Source organism: Piliocolobus tephrosceles, chromosome 13 (assembly GCF_002776525.5).
Source record: "Piliocolobus tephrosceles isolate RC106 chromosome 13, ASM277652v3, whole genome shotgun sequence".
Lineage (NCBI taxonomy): Eukaryota > Metazoa > Chordata > Mammalia > Primates > Cercopithecidae > Piliocolobus > Piliocolobus tephrosceles.
Genome location: NC_045446.1, coordinates 542944 through 561874, shown reverse-complemented (window position 1 = coordinate 561874; position 18931 = coordinate 542944). Strand labels below are relative to the sequence as shown.

General features: G+C 59.9%; 1 protein-coding gene across 1 annotated transcript; it reads right to left on the bottom strand.

Annotated features, from left to right (window-relative positions):
- Positions 1–1413: 1413 nt before the first annotated feature.
- Positions 1414–18610, bottom strand: EPS8L2 (EPS8 like 2). The gene is made up of 20 exons (XM_023183441.1): positions 18497–18610; positions 18340–18395; positions 17513–17577; positions 8861–9022; positions 8313–8462; positions 8150–8229; positions 7899–8041; positions 7750–7820; positions 7437–7563; positions 7213–7301; positions 7044–7118; positions 6650–6798; positions 6397–6526; positions 5863–5975; positions 4392–4497; positions 3371–3490; positions 3064–3136; positions 2752–2932; positions 2492–2624; positions 1414–2237 (listed from the first exon to the last, which is right to left on the bottom strand). Exons 1-20 carry the CDS (start codon positions 18538–18540, stop codon positions 2157–2159), a joined length of 2148 nt encoding a protein of 715 aa, XP_023039209.1. The 5' UTR covers positions 18541–18610; the 3' UTR covers positions 1414–2156.
- Between the last annotated feature and the right edge of the window lie 321 nt (positions 18611–18931).

The following is an 18931-nucleotide window of genomic DNA, read 5'->3' as shown; positions in this document are numbered from 1 at the left end:
AAGCCCAGAGGTCTGAGCAGACAGCTGGGGCCAGAGTGCCTCGGACTCAGGGCTCCTGGGGTGGGAGCCTGCTTGGGGCCTAGGGCTGGGATCTGGGGGCTGGAGTCTGGGGGTCTGGCTTCCTGGGGCCTCCTCAGCTGTCCAGCAGGCAGAGTGGGGCATAGCAGGTCGGGGGGGGGGGCGCTAAATGGGGCGGGGGGATGTGGACAGGGGGATGTGGGCAGGGAGGGGACTGCGGAAGCAGGTGTACATCTGGGATCCTCAGGAGCAGAGCAGCCCAGCCTGGAGGCTGCATATGAAGCCCAGACCATCCTGGTGAAGGCAGGGCCCTGTTGCTGGGGGTGGTCGGGGAGTGGGCAGCCTCCCTCACTTCCAAGGCCTGGCATCGCGGGGCCCACAGAAGCCCCTTTAGGAGCAGATGTAGCCCCGGTGCCTATCCCAGTCCCGAGGTGGGGGCTCGGCAGACAGCAGGAGCTGAGGGTTGCAGGGAGGAGGGCCAGCGCCCCCATCCCTCCCCTTTTCCTCTTGGGCCTGTCCCTCTTTCCGCAGGGTCCATCTGACAGGGTCTGGGGGCCTCTTCTGGGGGCCTGGAGGAGCGGTGGTGGCCATCAAGCCCGGGTCGTGGCTCAGAGGGCACCAGACACTCCCCGCTGTCCCAACCGGACACTGTGGTTAAGACTTGGCCCAGTGTGGCCTGAGCTGTGAGTCAGGGCTTCTGTGGCCTGGTATCCAGGCCTGGCTGGGTGGTGGACCAGGCAAGGGACACAACCCCCAGCCCAGCCCCACAGTCGCCCCTGCCCAGGCCAAGACCCCAGGACTTCGTCCCCGGATGCTCCGCACCAGGGTTGGGTGCACGGCTGCTATGGGGACACATGGGTTATGGGTTGCCTCCTGCCACCAATCCAGGGCAAGGGTACCCCTGGCGGCCACCCACAGCAGCACATGGAGCGGCCAGCAGAGGGCACCAAAGGCCCCTCCAAGGGTGCGGCTCAGGTGGACGCCAGATGGGCGGTCAGGTGCCTCTCCCAGGCAGGGCGCTGAGTGTGGGCTGCTCCCCCTTCTCAGGAGCCTCTGTCAGCCTGCGCTAAGATCTCCAAATCCAGTTTCGGTCTTGCCCTCTGACTCATGCCCCTCCCGGGGCCTGCCGAACATTTGGCCGAGCTGGCTCTGTCCCCACCACGCCCACTAGGGTTGTGCCCAGTGAAAGCTGGGCTTGGGTGACAGGCTTTGGGCCTTTTGGTCACCGGGCCTGGGAGGGCCACAGGAAGAGAAGTGGGCAGGGTCCCCTCTGGGCTCAGGGGCCAAGCAGCCTGGCTGATGGCCGGCCCTTTGCCCGGCAGTGCTTAGAAAAGGTACAGTTTTCAGGGACTCCAGGACCCACTCCCACTCCCAGGGAACTGAGACACACACAGCTCCTGGGAGACTTAACTGGTTTAATTGTTTCGCCCTGGTGCCTGGGCCACCTCTTATCTCTTGGGTGAGACTCAAGTCCAGGCACCAAGACACACCAGCACCCCCAACAGCATGCGGAGATCATTGGCCTGAAACTTGGTCAGAGAAAGCCCCACACCTGGGCCTGTGAGGGTGGGCGCTGGGGGGTGTCTGAAGCCTGCGCGGTGTCCGCTGCATCCTCGCCCTCGCAGGTGAAGCGTGTGTCATTCCCCCACTTTCCCCCACTGCGCCACAGCCTCCTGCTGCAGCCCCTCCCAGGCCCCACTCAGGTAGCAGAACCCTGCGTGTGTGCGGGGCTCAGCCCAGCCAGCCTAGAGCTCCAGCCCACCCTGGGGTGTGGATGGATGTAGAAGTGGGTGAGGATAGGGGAGCATCATGGGGGCCAGGACCCCCCAGGTGCACAGGGGAGGCCAGAGAAAGAGGCCCCAGCCCCAGGGAGTTCTGTGGCCTCAGGGGAAGGCGGACAAGGGGCTGGCACCACCAGGGGGCAGGTTTGGCTGAGACTGGTCTTGGTGTGGGCTGGGGCCTTGGGTACTGGTGATCCTAAAGATGGGCCTTGTGCCTCCAGACAGAGGCAGGGACCCCTAGCCAGCACCGCACCCCCTCCGCGTCCTTGGTACAAAATACATACACATATAAAAATAATACTCCATGCATTGGGGGTGGGCTTCCCCTCCGCAGGCCCCCGCCCGCGGCAGCCGGGCCTAGCTGTCCTCCCCCCTTCTCTGATTCATGGAATGAAACTTGTTCATGAGTTCTTCCAGCTCCGACCCACTTTGCTGCTTCTAGGGAGAAATGGGGGCAGCCTCAGCCGGAGGTCCCACAGGTCCGGGTGCCGGCCTCCCCCTTGCTCTGCGACCCCAGGAACCGACCCCAGGAACCGGCGGGGGCGGGAAGGGCGCAGGGGCAGGAGGGCCGGGGGGGGGCAGGAGGGGCGGGGGGGGCAGGGGGGGGGGGGGGGGGGGCAGGAGGGGGGGGGGGGGGGGGGGGGGGGGGGGGGGGCAGGAGGGGCGGGGCGCAGGAGCGCAGGCGGGCTCACCTCCAGGAAGGCCTTCTGCACGGTGAGCTGGCTGTACACGCGGACGCCCTCCTCCCCGCACACCTTCTTCAGCTCCTCCTTGTTGAGGGAGAAGAGCTGCGGCCCAGTCAGGATTCCCAGGTTCTCCACGATCCTGGGGGCGGGCGGGTGGGCGTCAGGGCCGCACCGTGGCGAGGCTGCCTGGACCCCGCCCCGACCGCTGCGCACCTTGGGCCGCGCCTCCCACCCCCACCCGGATCCCTCGCTCATCCCCCGCTCACCGCGCGCTGAAGGCTTTGGCTTCCAGCCAGGCGCGGACCTCTTCGGGACCCGACTCGTAGGTGAGCGGCTGGCTCACGGGCTGGCTGCGCTCCACGCGGAAGTGCCGCTGTGGCTGCGTCTTGATGTTGCTGATTTTCCGGATGAGCTCGTCGTTGACCTCGTCCATGTGCTGGATGAGCTCTGAGGGGGGGCGCGACTCAGGCCCGCCGCTGCCTTGCCCCTGCCCCCGCCCCCGGCACAGGGACCGGCCCACCCTTCCTCCCCCAGGTGGCCCGGACGCGGGACCTCCGCCTCGAAACAGCAGCTCTCACCGTCTTTGTTCCCCGGGAAGCTTGGGGGCAACTTGTGGGTCGGGCTGGCGGGGCCCCAGTACTTCTGACCGACCTGCGGGGGCGGGAGGCGATCAGGCTCCCCACGCCCCGCCCCCGCCTCCCAGCACCTGCCCGGGACCCCACCCCTCCCCTGGCCTGCAGACCAGCCCTTCCCTTCTGCCCAGGGAGCCCTGCACCTGCCCCGGCTTCTTCAGCTGCGGGGCTGGCCTTGGGGCGGGGCTGGGCGCAGGCGGGGCTGCTCCAGGAGGCTCGGGGGCTGCGACCCCAGGGACCCCCGCGGGCTCACCTGCTCGAAGGGGGCGCCGGCGTCTTCGGGCCGCGCCTCGCCCAGGATATTGCAGGGCACGTACCCCGCCTGGCCGCTGCGGCTGCGCAGCTTCCACCACTGCCGGCCGTCCTCCAGCACCTGTGGGGCGCGCCGTCAGCCCCTCCCCACACCCAGGCTCTGCGGGGCTGGGACCACCTGCTGGTTCCGCTTTACAGAGGTCAGGGCCCGCCCTAGGGTCTCCCGGAGCCCCGCTTCACTCCATCCTCTCCGCAGCCCTGTTTCTACCCCTCCATCCCTCGCTGGGCTACTCCTCCCCTACCCTGCCTCAGGGAGTCTGGGAGACCCTTTTTTTTTCTCTGAGACAGGGTCTCACTCTGCCGCCCAGGCTGGAGTGCAGTGGTGCAATCACTCCTCACTGCAGCCTCGACCTCCTGGGTTCAGGCGATCCTCCCACCTCAGCCTCCTGAGTAGCTGGCACCACAGGCGCACACCACCGCATCCAGCTAATTTTTATATTTTTTGTAGAGATGGGGTTTCAAGGTGTTGCCCAGGCTTGTCTCAAATTCGTGGGCTAAAGGGATCCTCCTGCCTTGGCCTCCCAGTGCTGCAGTTACAGGCATGAACCGCCTAACCAGGCTGTGGATGTGGCCCACTCCCCCCAGCCTGCTCCACTTTCTGTCCCACAGTGGGTGGCCTGGATTCCGGCTGGCAGATGCAGCCAGTGCAGACGTCGGGGCTCCTGGGTGGGTGTGAATGACAGGCCCCTGCTGGGTCCACGTGGTGCAGACGCTCCCCCCAGCCTGGCACAGGGGTCCCTGCGTGCCTTTGGAGATCCCCAAGATGGAGAGGCCCCTCCAACAGGCTGCGGATCCTGATCAGAGCCCAGGGGCGGGGACCCTGAAGAAAGGGGCAGGCAGCTGTGCCCCGTCCTGGCATCACCCAGCCTGGTCCTAGACCGCTCCCCACCTGCCCTGATAGCCCCTCCCTTGAAGCCCTGACCCGTTTCCCCCTCTTGCACCCCTTCGTCCAGCCCCCTCACCTCTAGGACCTCATCCTTGAGCACTGATAGTTCGTTGGCGTTTCGGGCTGTGAAGTCATACAGGATCTTGACGTACTTGGCCATGGCTGGTGTTGGCTGGTAGCCCCTGTGAGGAACAGGAGGGGCTGAGGCCCAGGCTGCTTGGGGTCTTCTCTGAGACCTGGGCAGCGGCTGGGGGGCAGCAGCTTCCCAGGTGCACGGCTGGCTGCCTCTTTTCTGCTCTGGAGGTCACCGTGGAGAGAGGCTGCAGGCAGCGTCAGCCGGGAATGGAAACTGTGACAGCCCCAGAGCTTTGGGGCCCGGCGTGGAGGCGGGGCAGGCAGGAGGTGGGAGTGGCGCAGGGGCCTGTGGCACAGCAAGGCTGGCCCATCCCAGGCCACCTCAGGGGTCTCTAGTCCAGCACCCCAGGGGAACCAGAGCCAGGGGCGTTCCTGGGAAATGCCAGGGTCACAGCTCCCCCCAGCTGGCCAATGAGGGCCAGCATGTCTTCAGAGCCACAGCCCCTCTGAGGACTGAACGCAGCCCAAATGGTCCAGTGGAGGATGGGTCTCCAGCTCCTCTCTGTGGGGTGGGACCTGCACCTCAAACGCGTGTGGGGGCTGGCTCTGGCTGAGGGGTCCTGGCTTTGGCATGTAGCAGGCCTGTGGCTGTCACCTGGCCAGGCCGTCCGTCCGTCCTGGTCAGTGTGGCCCTGGTCATCAGGGCAGCTCCCATGTCCAGGCGCTCAGGGAAATGAAGGGGCCATGGACTGTCAGGACAGAGCCAGGGTGGACAGACCAGGAACTGAAGTCAAAGGGTAAAATGTTTCTAAGTGTGGTCCTAGGCCAGGGACCATGGGAGCCAGGCTGACATTATGGGCAAGGGGAGGCCATGCTTGCTTAGAAGATGGATTTCTGGCCCCACTTCCCCCCAAAATTGAATCCTGGGGCGTGGCAGGGTCAGGGGCTTCCCATACAGATCCTGGACCAGGAATGGGAACAGAAGGGAAGAAGGGAGGTGAGGAAAGACAGGACTCCCCGTAGTGCCGTGGGCTTGTTCTTTGTCCTCTGTGGAGACGGTGGGGGCTGGGGGTGGAGGCAGGGGAGAGGCTTCACCAGCCCGGGACCCCAGTCTCCTCTTGCGGCTCTACCAGAGGTTGGGCCTGAAGCAGCCCCAACAGGGTAACGGTGTTTGGTGAAACCACTCACGTTCAGTGGTTTAGTAAGTTTCTAACCTCGGTTCGAAAACATACATGTGGACGCGCAGACAGAGCTGACACGTTAGGGTAGAGAATGTGTGCATGACTTTTGAAATGTTTCCTTTAATTATATATCATACAGTTAAAACCGCTTCAAATCTGGAAAAGTGGTATTTTAAACCACTTGACCAAGGCACTTGCTGCCACCTGGTGGCAGCGTACCCATATGTTTTGAAAGCCTGTAGGTTCGGAATGGTTTCACTTTCATGCTCCCTCACTTTGAGGGGGGCTTACCTGTGAGTATGTGGGGAGCCGACTGGTGGTAGGGCATCCCCCGGGGGGGTGGGCTCTGAAGCGGGGCTGTGCTTCTGGGAGTTTCGTATGGACTGTCGGCTCACTGGACTCACCTGTGGTGAAGGTGGGCAGCCTGAGCTAGACATGGGGCAGGGCTGGGTAAGGAGGGCAGGGGCAGGCTGGGTCCCAGGACAAGGGGGCATAAGACAGGGGCTCGGCTAATGTGCTGTGACTGACGCACCACTGAGGGTGACGGAGCCTGAAGCCTGGTGATGCCGGCACGGGCTCCCTCTCCTGGTGGGGCTGGGGGCAGCTGAGCTGCAGCTGAAGGGGCGGTGGGTGGAGGTGGGCTGGGGAGGGGAGCTCTGGTGAGGGGTGGGTGTCCGGGCCGGGGAGGGGAGATCTGGTGAGGGGTGAGTGTCGGGGCCGGGGAGGGGAGCTCTGGGGAGGGGTGGTGTTGGGGCCGGGGGGGGGAGCGCGGGGGGGGGGGGGTGTTGGGGCTGGGGGGGGGTTGGGGGCTGCTGGTGCTCTCACCTCGATGGGGGCAGATGCCAGCCCCTCCACCTCCCAGGGGGCCTCCTGCAGCACATCCACGGGGGGCTCCCAGCCACTGTGGAACTTGGGCACGTACAGGGGCACCTGCGGCTCCTGCGGCCACTCGGAGCTGGGGTGGGAGGTCCTGAAGTCAGCCTTGCCCCTCCAGAACTGGCCCACCCAGGACCCCCATGCTGGCCCCTGTGCAGTGCTGGCCCCCATGCAGCTCCGGCACCACTCTGCCCTGCCATACCGGGGCCGCATCCAGCTCTCTCCTAGCGACTCCCACAGCGACATCTCCTTAGGGACCAGGTGGCCGTGCAGGAAGTCCACGGCGTCCCGGGAGAGCAGCGGGCAGGAGACAGAGCGTGCGATGTCTGGGCCACCGCAGGTGTTGACGATCTGGAGCACAGCGAGGTTCAGAAGGGACTGAACAGACCGGCCCGCAGACCCCGTCCAGCACCCCCGCAGCTCCACAGGCTGGCCCTCAGGAAGGGACTTTGGACCCCAGGGAGTGTGGCCACACAGCGTGAACCAGGCTGCCCAAAACGGGCACCTGCTGCCCCGACCCCGACCCCGGGGAGACAGATGCTCCAGAGGCCTCTGGGCTCCCACCCCGCACGCCCCTGCTGCCCGGCCCCAGGCACCAGGTCCAGAGGCCCGAAGAGGAAGTGCACGAGCTCCGCGGCGCTGGGGTTCTGGATGTGCTTCTGCAGCTTTGCCTGGGGGCAGGAACCAGTGAGCAGGGGCCGGGGCAGGGCCTCCACCCGCCCCTCAGCACAGACGCTGGGCCAGGGCTGGGGCCGCAGGACTCACCAGCAAGTTAATCGCCAGCTTGATTTTCTGGAAGCAGTCGACGAACTCACCCTCAGAGGGGGGCCGTGCCCGCAGCGTGAGGACGCCCTCTGGCATGGGAGGCACCATGTGAGCCGGGCTGGCCCTGGTCTCCCCAGCCCCTGCGCCTTGTGTCCCATGCAGCCCATCTGTGTGGGCCAGACCTTCCCCAGCTCCATGAGTGGCCCCGTCCCTGGCCCCTGCACCTGCTGGCCCCTTCTTGCCCTTCTTCTTTCCCTTCTTCCGCTGGTTCAGCTGCTTGAAAGCCTCGGCCGCCTTCTGTAGCCGAGCCACAAACCACTCAATGTCGTCCAGGGCGCAGTTGAGGATTTGCTGGGGTCAGAGGGGGTCAGCGGTCAGGCTCAGACACTCCCCACTGCCCCGCCCTGCTGCAGGGACGGCCCCAAACCTGCGGAGGGGCAGCCACAGGCTGGGGACTGGCCGGAGGGGTGGCAAGGACCAGTGCCCACTGCTGGGGGCCTGGAAGGGAGGGGCCACCTGCCATGCCCAGGCACCCACCGTCTCCTTCTCTATCTTCTGAGCCAGCACAGCCCGCGGCTCCTCCTCCTGCGACTCCCGACGGCGGAAACCTGATGGGGGACATGGCGGCTGCTCACCGAGCCCCTCACAGCAAGCCCTGTGGAGCCCCCGCCATCCCCTCAGCCTACCTGGCTCACTGAGTGGCACCTGCGGGCCCACGCGATTCTTGGCCTGCGGGGAGTCCCCGCTGTGGTGCTGGAAGGGGATGGGCGCCGGGCCCTGGGGAGGGGGCAGGATGGACTGCCGCTGCCGAATCTTCTCCTGGTGTCCCCTGGAGGGCGAGGGGGCCCTGCTCAGCCCCGACAGGAACACACCTGACCCTCCCTGCCCAGCTCCTCCTCTCTCCGCCCCCTGCGACCCTGCTCTCCCTCTGCCCTACTTCAGGGTCTGCGGCCGCATCTTCTTGCCCAGCCGGCAGTCGGCCAACGCGCTCTCGATGTCCTCGTGCACCAGCTCTGCCTGGGAAAGCGGGCATCAGGCGGCCGGGAGGGCAGGGCACAACGCTGCGGAGCCCCGCCCTGCCCTGCCCGGTGCCGCCTCACCTCCACCTCGTCGCAGTGGAAGAAGTGGATGTCGGGCTTGCTCTGCTCCGAGTCCTGGCACACAAGCAGCAGCACGGATGGGTAGCGCAGCTGGTTCAGCACCGTCTGGCTGCGCTGCACGGTGGGCAGCGGGAAGTTTTCCAGCTCCTCCTGCGGGGACACGTCGCGCGGACACGACTCACACCGGCAGGGAGCGGCCTGAGCTGTGAGCGCCCGCGAGGCACCGGCAGGGAGTGGCCGGAACTGTGGACACGCCTGGAGCACAAGCCCCTCTGGCGCTGCTGGGAAATGGGCTCCCAAAGATGAGAAGGAGGCCCTGACACGCCCCGCAGCTGTGCAGCAAGGCTGACCCAGGCCTCCAAACTTCCCTGGACTCAGTTCCATGCGGCCCTCTCTGCCCACCCTCGTCCCATCCTCCTCCAGGGAGCAGAATGATGGGGCATGGCCGGCCCTGCAGAGAGGCCTGGCCGCACACGTGGGCTGCAGCCAGTGGCTGCTGCCGCCTCTACCCACCGTGCTCCCTGTCGCCCCCCGGCGCTGGGCCCCACCTGAGACTCGATGTCCAGCAGCCGCAGTGACTGGTCGTTCACCTGCAGGAGCATCTCCTGGGTCCAGATCTTCTCCTTGGAGCTCAGCTGCACCAGCTTCCGGATGGCGTCCTCCACAGACGTGATGGCTTCGCTCTTGTCCATGATGAATGTGGCCAGGTGCTGGGGGTGGGCGGGCGGTCACTGTTAGGCAGAGCCCTCCTTGTGCTGAAAGCCCAGCCCCCAGGGGCCACAGCCTGGGGAGCTGAGGGGCCACAGCCAACCCTGGGTAGGGCGGTAGGACGGGGGCCCGGCCCTGCCTTTGGTGGGCGAAGTCTCTATTCCGCCTTGGCAGGCATCTGTGGGCACCATGCTTGTGTCCTGACAATACCCTCAAAAGAATTCCAACTGCTGCCCGGCCCCGCGCCACCATCCTCACCTGCCCACCTCCTGGCACAGGCTCAGCACCCGCCCACTGCACTGGCTGCGCCAGCCTCCCCAGCTCCCCTCCTTCTCAGACGTCCCCTCTGTGGCCACCTGGCTACCATGCCAGCCATCACCCCATCCCCGACCTGCCTGTTTCCCTGAATCAGACCCAACGTCACGCTGCACGTGGCGTGCTATGTGTCCGGCATGCTCGCTGCTTCCAAGCAGGGTTCCAGTTGCCACTTGCTAAGCTGTGTTCCCAGGTCCAGGGCAGAGCCTGGTGCACAGCGGACCCTCAACAAGTGCGTACGGGATGCACCCATCCCTGAGGATCTGCAGCCAGCCTGGCCCTTGCCCTGTGCCCTCCATCTCTTCTCTTTCCAGGCCTGGCTCAGGCCCCCTCCTCCACTCCAGCCAAGCTGCCCTGTCTGCTGAGTAAAACCCTCCTACGAAGGGTCGGCCATTTGGTGCACAATGCTGGCACAGCTGGATAAACATTGACGTGAACTATAGGACAGTCAAAGACAACCATAAAACGCAAAACATAAAAGTTTGTGTGGCTGGGTGCGGTGGTTCACGTCTGTCATCCCAGCACTGTGGGAGGCTGAGGCGGGTGGATCACCTGAGGTCAGGAGTTCGAGATCAGCCTAGCTAACATGGTGAAACCCTGTCTCTATTAAAAATACAAAAATTAGCCGGGCATTGTGGTGGGTGCCTGTAATCCCAGCTACTCGGGAGGCTGAGGCAGGGGAATCACTTGAACCTGGGAGGCAGAGGTTACAGTGAGCCAAGATTGCACCACCACACTCCCGGCCTGACCAACATGGTAAAACTCCATCTCTACTAAAAATACAAAAATTAGCCGGGCATGGTGGTGGGCACCTGTAACCCCAGCTACTCAGGAGTCTGAGGTAAGAGAATCGCTTGAACCTGGGAGGTAGAGGTTGCAGTGAGCCGAGATCATGCCATTGCATTCCAGCCTGGGTGACAAAGCGAGACTCTGTCTCAAAAAAAAAAAAAAAAAAAGGATAAGTGGGCAGAAACATGCAAGGGACTATGAGGCCGCTCATGTCTCTGTGAGAAGCAGAGTAAAACCTAAAACACACAATATAACCAAACAAGCAAAACCAGGCTGCTGGGCCACAGAGCAAGTCTCAGTAAATCTCAAGTGACTGCAACAGTACAGAATATGTTTTCTGACCATAACAGAATTAAGGTAGAAACCCGTAATAAAAAAACAGAAAATCCTTAAATGTTTAGAAATAAAGCAACACGGCCGGGCGCGGTGGCTCAAGCCTGTAATCCCAGCACTTTGCGAGGCCGAGACGGGCGGATCACAAGGTCAGAAGATCAAGACCATCCTGACTAACACGGTGAAACCCCGTCTCTACTAAAAAATACAAAAATCTAGCTGGGCGAGGTGGCGGCGCCTGTAGTCCCAGCTACTCGGGAGGCTGAGGCAGGAGAATGGCGTAAACCCGGGAGGCGGCGCTTGCAGTGAGCTGAGATCCGGCCACTGCACTCCAGCCTGGGCGACAGAGCGAGACTCCGTCTCAAAAAAAAGAAAGAAAGAAAGAAAGCAACATATTTCTAAATAACCCATGCATCCAAGATAAAGTCACCAGAAAACTAGAAGGCATTCTTGTTGCGGGAAGTCAGGGATCCTGAGGTTTCCCCCGATACATTCCGAACTGAACATGCATATCACAATTTGTGGAATACAACTAAACCAGTGCTGCAAGGGGAATGTGGAGCTTTCCACGAATATATTAGAAAAGAAAAATGACTTAAGATCGATAATCTGGCCGGGCGCGGTGGCTCATGCCTGTAATCCCAGCACTTTGGGAAGCCAAGGAGGGCGGATCACTTGAGTTCAGGAGTTTGAGACCAGCCTGGCCAACGTGGCAAAACTCTGTCTGTACTGAAAATACAAAAATTAGCCAGGTGTGGTGCACGCCTGCAACCTCAGCTACTTGGGAGGCTGAGGCAGGAGAATCGCTTGAACCCGGGAGGCAGATGTTGCAGTGAGCTGAGATTGCGCCAGTGCACTTCAGCCTGGGTGACAGAGCGAGACTCCATCTCAGAAAAAACACACACACACACAAAAAAAGATAAATAATCTAAGGTTTCACCTTAAGCAAGTAGAAAAAGTGAATCAATGCCAGGCACAGTGGCTTACGCCTGGAATCCCAGCTCTTTGGGGGGCCGAAGTGGGCGGATCACGAGGTCAGGAGATAGAGACCATCCTGACTAACACGGTGAAACCCCGTCTCTACTAAAAATAAATTAAAAAAAAAAAATTAGCCGGGCGTGGTGACAGGTGCCTTAAGTCCCAGCTACTCGGGAGGCTGAGGCAGGAAATGGCGTGAACCCAGGAGGCAGAGCTTGCAGTGAGCCGAGATCGCACCACTGCACTCCAACCTGGGTGACAGAGTGAGACTGTGTCTCAAAAAAAAAAAAAAAAAAAGATTGAGACCATCCTGGCTAACACGGTGAAACCCCATCTCTACTAAAAATACAAAAAATTAGCCAGGCGTGGTGGTGCGTGCCTGTAGTCCCAGCTACTCGGAGGCTGAGGCAGGAGAATGGCGTGAACCCAGGAGGCGGAGCTTGCAGTGAGCCGAGATGGTGCTACTGCACTCCAGCCTGGGCGACAAAGTGAGACTCTATCTCAAAAAAAAAAAAAAAAAAAAAAGAAAAAGTGAATGAAATAAAACCCACAGTAAGTGGAAGGTAGAAAATTAAGAGGAGGTCAGCGCACTTGTATACAGACATCAACATCAATAGAGACAAATCAACAGAGCCCAAAGTTAGTTACGAGAAGGTTAATAAAATTGGCCCTAGCAAGCCTGATCAAGAAAAATACTAGAGAAAACACAAATTCTCAAAAACCAGAACGAAAGACGGGGCATCACTACAGACGTTTCAGGCAGGAGAAGGAATTAATAACCAAAATCTTCCCACAAAGAAAATTCTGCACTCTGAGGGCGGCACTGGCAAATCCTAACAAATATCTAAGGAAGAAACAATAACAAGCTTTCACAAACTCTTTTTTTTTTTTGAGACGGAGTCTCACTCTGTTGCCCAGGCTGGAGTGCAATGGCGCGATCTCCGCTCTCTACAAGCTCTACCTCCCGGGTTCACACCATTCTCCTGCCTCAGCCTCCCGAGTAGCTGGGACTACAGGCGGCCGCCACCACGCCCGGCTAATTTTTTGTATTTTTATAGTAGAGACGGGGTTTCACCGTGTTGGCCAGGATGGTCTCCATCTCCTGACCTTGTGATCTGCCCGCCTCAGCCTCCCAAAGTGCTGGGATGACAGGCGTGAGCCACCGTGCCTGGCCCACAAACTCTGAAAACAGAAGAGGAGGGAATACTTACCTGCCCATTTTATAAAACCAACATAACCCTACCACGCAGCCTGCCATCGACATTATAAGAAAATTACAGACCAGTACCTCTAACGGACATCAACACAAAACATTCCTAACCACACTATTACCACATCAGTACCTCAACACAGGAAAAAAGATCACACATTTGGAATAAATGACAACTAGGCTGGTTCAACATTCAAAACAATCAGTATGGTCTAGTACGTTGAGACTCTGTCGCAAAAAAAAATAATAAGATAAAATAAAATGGATCCTGGCCCTAAACGCAAAAGCCTACACTGTGAAGCATCGAAAAGAAAACACAGGAACTGGCCGGGCGGGGCGGCTCATGCCTGTAATCCCAGCACTTTGGGAGGCCAAAGCGGGTGGATCACCTGAGATCAGGAGATCCAGAACAACCTGGTTAACATGGTGAAACCCAGTCTCTACTAAAAATACAAAAAATGAGCCGGGCGTGGTGGTGGGTGCCTGTAATCCCAGATACTCAGGAGGCTGAGGCAGGAGAATTGCTTGAACCCAGAAGTTGGAGGTTGCAGTGAACCAAGATTGCACCACTGCACTCCAGCCTGTCCAGCCTGGGCGACACAAAAAAAAAAAAAAAAAAAAAAAGAAAACACAGGAACTTCCACAATTGATTCCTAATTTACAAAAAATAAAAGAAAACACGGAAGAAATCTGCAGAAATTTGGTCAAGGGATGACTTCTTCTAGTCATAGGATACCCAAAACCCTAAACCATGAAAGAAAAACATACAAACGGACATCATCAAAATTGATTTCCACTTATCAAACCACAGTGATGGAGGCCGGACGCAGTGACTCAGGACGCAGTGACTCAGTCCATCATCCCAGCACTTTGGGAGGCAGGTGGATCTCCTGAGGTCAGGTGTTGGGAACCAGCATGGCCAACATGGTGAAACCCCATCTCTACCAAAAATACAAAAATTAGGCCGGGCGCGGTGGCTCACACCTGTAATCCCACTACTTTAGGAGGCTGAGATGGGTGGATCACTTGAGGTCAGGAGTTTGAGACCAGCCTGGCCAACATGGTGAAATCCCGTCTCTACTAAAGATACAAAAAATTAGCTGGGCATGGTGGCATGCGCCTGTAATCCCAGGTACTAGGGAGGCTGAGGCAGGAGAATCACTTGAATCCTTGAGGTGGAGGTTGCAGTGAATCGAGATTGCGCCACTGCACTCCAGCCTAGGTGACAGGGCGAGACTCCACCAAAAAAAAAAAAATGTAGCCAGGCGTGGTGATGCTTGCCTGTAGTCCCAGCTACTCGGGAAGCTGAGGCAGTAGAATGGTTTGAACCCCGGAGGCAGAGGTTGCAGTGAGCCCAGATCGCGCCATTGCACTGCAGCCTGGGGGACAGAGACTCCATCTTAAAAAAAAAAAGACAGTGATGCATATGCATTGACAAGCCACAGACTGGGAGAAGAGCTGGCCAGTCCACACACCCAAATCTCTCTATAGAGAACCCCCAGCCACCCATAAGGACATGTCCTGTCCACTAGGGGCCCTGGGAAGAAATGGCCACTAGGGGCCCTGGGGAAGATGCCGCGTAGCCCAGTCGGAGCCTTCCTCTACACGGTTTTCCTTTTCTTTTTATTTATTTATTTGAGACGGGGTCTTGCTCTGTTGCCCAGGCTGGAGTGCAGTGGTGCGATCACAGCTCACTGCAGCCTCGACCTCCCAGGCTTAACCAATCCTCCTGCCTCAGCCTCCTGAGGAGTTGGGAAGACAGACGTGCCCACCAGGCTAATGTTTACTTTTTTTTTGTAGACACTGGGTCTTGCTGCCCAGGATGGTCTTGAATTCCAAGCCTCAAGTGATTGCTCGTCCCACCTCTGCCTCCCAAAGTGCTGAGATTACAGGCAGAAGCTGCTGTGCCTGGCCCCACGGTTTTCTTAAAGTAAGTTTAGGAACCAGAACACAGATGGCTATAAACTATATGACTTCATTTATAGGATATTCTGAAAAAGACAAAACTGGTGATGAGGCCGGGTGCTGTGCTCACGTCTGTAATCCCAGCACTTTGGGAGGCGGAGGCGGGTGGATCATGAGGTCAGGAGTTCAAGACCAGCCTGACCAACATGGTGAAACCCCGTCTCCACTAAAATACGCGAATTAGCCAGGCACAGTGGCTTGTGCCTGTCATCCCAGCTACTCAGGAGGGTGAAGCAGGAGAATTGCTTGAACAATTCGGAGGTTTCGGTGAGCCGAGATCGCACCGCTGCCCTCCAGCCTGGGTGAAAGAGTGAGACTCTGTCTCAAACAAACACACAAACAAACAAAAACTGTGGTGATGGCCGGGCGCGGTGGCTCAAGCCTGTAATCCCAGCACTTTGGGAGGCCGAGACGGGCGGATCACGAGGTCAGGAGATCGAGACCATCCTGGTTAACACGGTGAAACCCCGTCTCTACTAAAAACTACAAAAAACTAGCCGGGCGCGGTGGCGGGCGCCTGTAGTCCCAGCTACTCCGGAGGCTGAGGCAGGAGAATGGCGGGAACCCGGGAGGCGGAGCTTGCAGTGAGCTGAGATCCGGCCACTGTACTCCAGCCTGGGCGACAGAGCAAGACTCCGTCTCAAAAAAAAAAAAAAAAAACTGTGGTGATGAAAGGCAGGCAGTGTTGCTAGAGGTTGAGGGTGGCCACCAATGTTGGGGATTCACAGGTTTGCAGTGACGGGGCTGATGGGTCTGACTGTGGTGGTAACAGAACCACACCCCTCCATACACATGGCTTTCACTGTGGGATAATTTAGAAAAAAGCAAACCACGGACCCAGCTGAGGGGGCCCCCACCTGGCTGGAGAGATTTCCCACCAGACTCCCTCCCTCTCTCTGGGCCCCAGTGTCCTCGTCAGGGAGGGGCAGGAAAACCCACGCACCACTCAGTCCTCACTCTGTTGGCCTCTGGGCAGATGGGAAAGGCTCCTGCTGGCTGGGGGCCCGGCCAGGCCAGCTGGGGCCAAAGTCCAGGAGCCAGGCTGAGAGGCTCCAGGATCCTCCTCAAGAGGGCAGAGTCCGGTAGGCTTAGAGCACAACCGGGAGCCCAGCTCGCACCCAGGCCTGGACCACAACCGGGAGCCCAGCTCGCACCCAGGCGCAGGGGCCTTTTCTTTTTCTGTTTTTTTTTTTTTTTTTTTCTTTTTTTGAGACAGAGTCTTGCCCTGTGCCCCAGGCTGGAGTGCAGTTGCACGATCTCGGCTCACTGCAACCTCCACCTCCCAGGTTCTAGTTCCAGTGATTCTCCTGGCTCAGCTTTCCAAGTAGCTGGGACTACAGGCTCCCGCCACCATGTCTGGCTAATTTTTGTGTTTTTAGTAGAGATGGGGTTTCACCATGTTGGTCATCAGGTGATCCACCCGCCTCGGCCTCCCAAAGTGCTGGGATTACAGGTATGAGCCACCGCGCCTGGCCCCTTTTCTTTCTTTTCTTTTCTTTTCTTTTTTGAGACGGAGTCTCGCTGTGTCACCCATGTTGGAGTGCAGTGGCATGATCTCGGCTCGCTGCAACCTCCACCTCCCAGGTTCAAGCGATTCTCCCGCCTCAGCCTCCCGAGTAGCTGGGATTACAGGTGTGCACCGTGATGCCTGGCTAATTTTGTATTTTCAGTAGAGATGGGGTTTTGCCGTGTTGGCCAGGCTGGTCTCAAACCCCTAACCTCAGGTGATCCAGCCTCCCAAAGTGCTGGGATTACAGGTGTGAGCCACCGCGCCTGGCCTAAGACTTTGTTGCCCAGGTTGCTGGAGGGCTGCGGTGGGATCCTAGCTTGAACTCCTGGGCTCAAGTGATCCTCCTGCCTCAGCTTCCCAAGCAGCTGGACTACAAGCTCACGCTACCAGGCCTGGCTAGGAGGTGGGAGGATTGCTTGAGCCCAGGAGTTTGAGACCAGCCTGGGCAACATAGGGATCCAGTCTCCACAAAAATAAAATAACTAGACAGACATGGTGGTGCCCGCTTGTAGGCCCAGCTACTGGGGAGGCTGACGCAAGGGGGTCACGAGCCTGGGAGGTGGAGGCTGTAGAGAGCCAAGATCGTGCCACTGCACTCCAGCCTGGGCACCTGGGTGACAGAGCTAGACTCTGTCTCAAAACAAATGAGAGAGAGAGAGGAAGACACACACACACACACACACACACACACACACACACACCAAAAAAAAAACGTTTCCTGAGTTCTCTCTGTCAATGAAACTGACCTAGGAAAATAGAAAAGCCCTCAGGGCTGGCTGCTGGTCCTGCGGGCGCAGGCAGCGCAGTCTGGGCCCTGAGAAGCAGCCTGGGTCTCCCTGCAGCCTCCATCAAGGGCGTCTTTGTTCTGCCTGCTCCCTCCCGATCCAGTTCCTTGTTTTGGGGCCAGGATGATCGTTTCCTCCACCGGCTCTTCCCATCCACGGCTGTGCAGCAGCCACAGTGTTTTCCCAGCACACCCTGGGCTGCCTCACCCCTCAGACCGCCAGTTCCCGGGACTGGCACCAGAGAGGCGCTTTCCCCCATCCCGTGGCTGAGCCCGGCACCGTGTGGGCAGTTCTGGCTCTGGCCTCCCCCGGCCCCTGCGGGTGTCGGAACCTGGGCTGAGCACTCTCCCTGGAGCTCTCTCTCTTTCTTTCGTTTGTTTTGAGACAGGGTCTAGCTCTGTCACCCAGGTGCCCAGGCTGGAGTGCAGTGGCGCGATTCTTGGCTCACTACAGCCTCTGCCTCCCGGGCTCATGACCCCCTTGCCTCAGCCTCCCCAGTAGCTGGGCCTACAGGCGGGCACCACCGTCCCATCTAATTATGTTTTGTGGAGATGGCAGCATGAGGACAGCCATGTCCTGGGGGTGCTCCCTGGGGGCGGGGCCTTACCTGGACGTGGTACTGCGAGGTCTCGTGCATGATGACGTTGGAGTTGGAATACTTCTTCCTCTGCTCTGAACCGGGAGACACCAGTCACTCACCCCCACGGGCGGGACCCACAGCCCTCCGTCCAGTTGGGACTGGACCCACAAGGGAAGGTGGAGTCAAGCGGAGGGGGGGCTGCTCCGTGGACCTCTTGGCCACCAGGAAGGATGTGGGTGTGAAATCAGGACCTGCAGAAAGCCCCCTTGGGGAAGGACGCAGCTCGGAGAAGGCGACGGGCTCGCTCAGAGTGGGGACTGGGGAGCCTGTGCCGGGGGCTTCCTGTCCCAGAGGGTGAGGGGACAGGAGGGGGTCGCAGCCATGCTTCCCACTCTGAGAGCTGCCAGCTTCACCATCCCTGCCCTCCCAGGGCTTCTCGCTTTCCAGACTAGGCACCTCGTCCAAAGTCACAAGGGAAGGGTGCATCTAGCTAGGGAGAGGGTGGGGTCGTGTCTGGGGAAAGGCAGAGTGGGGGAAAGTGGGGGCTGGCCAGGCCCCCCTCCTGGAGCAGACAGCTGGCGGCTCATCCCGCCTGAATCCCCCTGGGATCAGGTTGCAGCAAGGAGTGCAGCGGAATCAATATTGATGCTCCCTGAATTATTAGTAAAGGCCTCTCCCCTTACAGCTGTGGGGGAGGGGATCCAGCGGCCAGGAGCTTTCAGAAGGTTGATTAGGGTCCAGAGGCCTCCCTGGGCCAGGCCAGGCACAGCTGTGGGGCAGGGGCGGCTGTCCCCGGCCTGGACGCAGCGCCCATTTCTCCCATGACATCCAGCACGTTCTCAAACCTCACTCACCAAACAGGTCCTTGGGGCTCATCCTGGCCACACTGTCGGACCGGCCCAGGCTGCCACTGCAGGGGAGGGGCTGTGAGGGCAGGGCCGAACTGCACCCCTCCCCGGGGACTGCTCAGAGGGTGAGGGTGGGGTATTCGGGATGGGCGGGGGGGCTCACTTGGTGGCACCCGGGCAGCAGCTCACAGCCCCGGACTGGCTCATGGTGTCCCGGGCAGCGGCCAGCAGAAGGGCAGACCTCAGTGTGGCCCAGGTCTGAGGCCAGTGCCTGTCTCAAACCTGGGTGGACAGAGGGGCTGTGCTGACAGTTCCTCCCGCCCTGGCTGGCGTCTCTCCTCCTTCCCTGGGCCAGAGCCCTGACTGGCCTGGCCTGGGCAGGGGTCTCCTGGGGGGCAGAACCCCTGCCCCACATCCCAGTTGGCCCCACATCCCAGTTGGCAGTCGTTTAGCCTCATCATGCCCCAGACCCTAGGCGCTCCACAGGGACCCCCAGAGGCTGTCTGGGAGGCTCTGATGAGGGTCCTGGGGGGAGAAGGCACTTTCCAAGCTGGGCAGCATTGAGTTCAAGGCCCTGGTGCTGGGGGAGAGGGGATGG

What these genes read in the sequence shown, in the direction of transcription:
- EPS8L2 (XM_023183441.1), bottom strand. Translation starts at nt 18,540, where the DNA reads ATGAGCCAGTCCGGGGCTGTGAGCTGCTGCCCGGGTGCCACCAA. An exon ending in TGCTGCCCGGGTGCCACCAA is followed by an intron (nt 18,396 to 18,496) that starts GTGAGCCCCCCC and finishes CCTCCCCTGCAG; the next exon opens with TGGCAGCCTGGGCCGGTCCG. An exon ending in GGGCAAGAAGGGGCCAGCAG is followed by an intron (nt 7,302 to 7,436) that starts GTGCAGGGGCCA and finishes CTCCCATGCCAG; the next exon opens with AGGGCGTCCTCACGCTGCGG.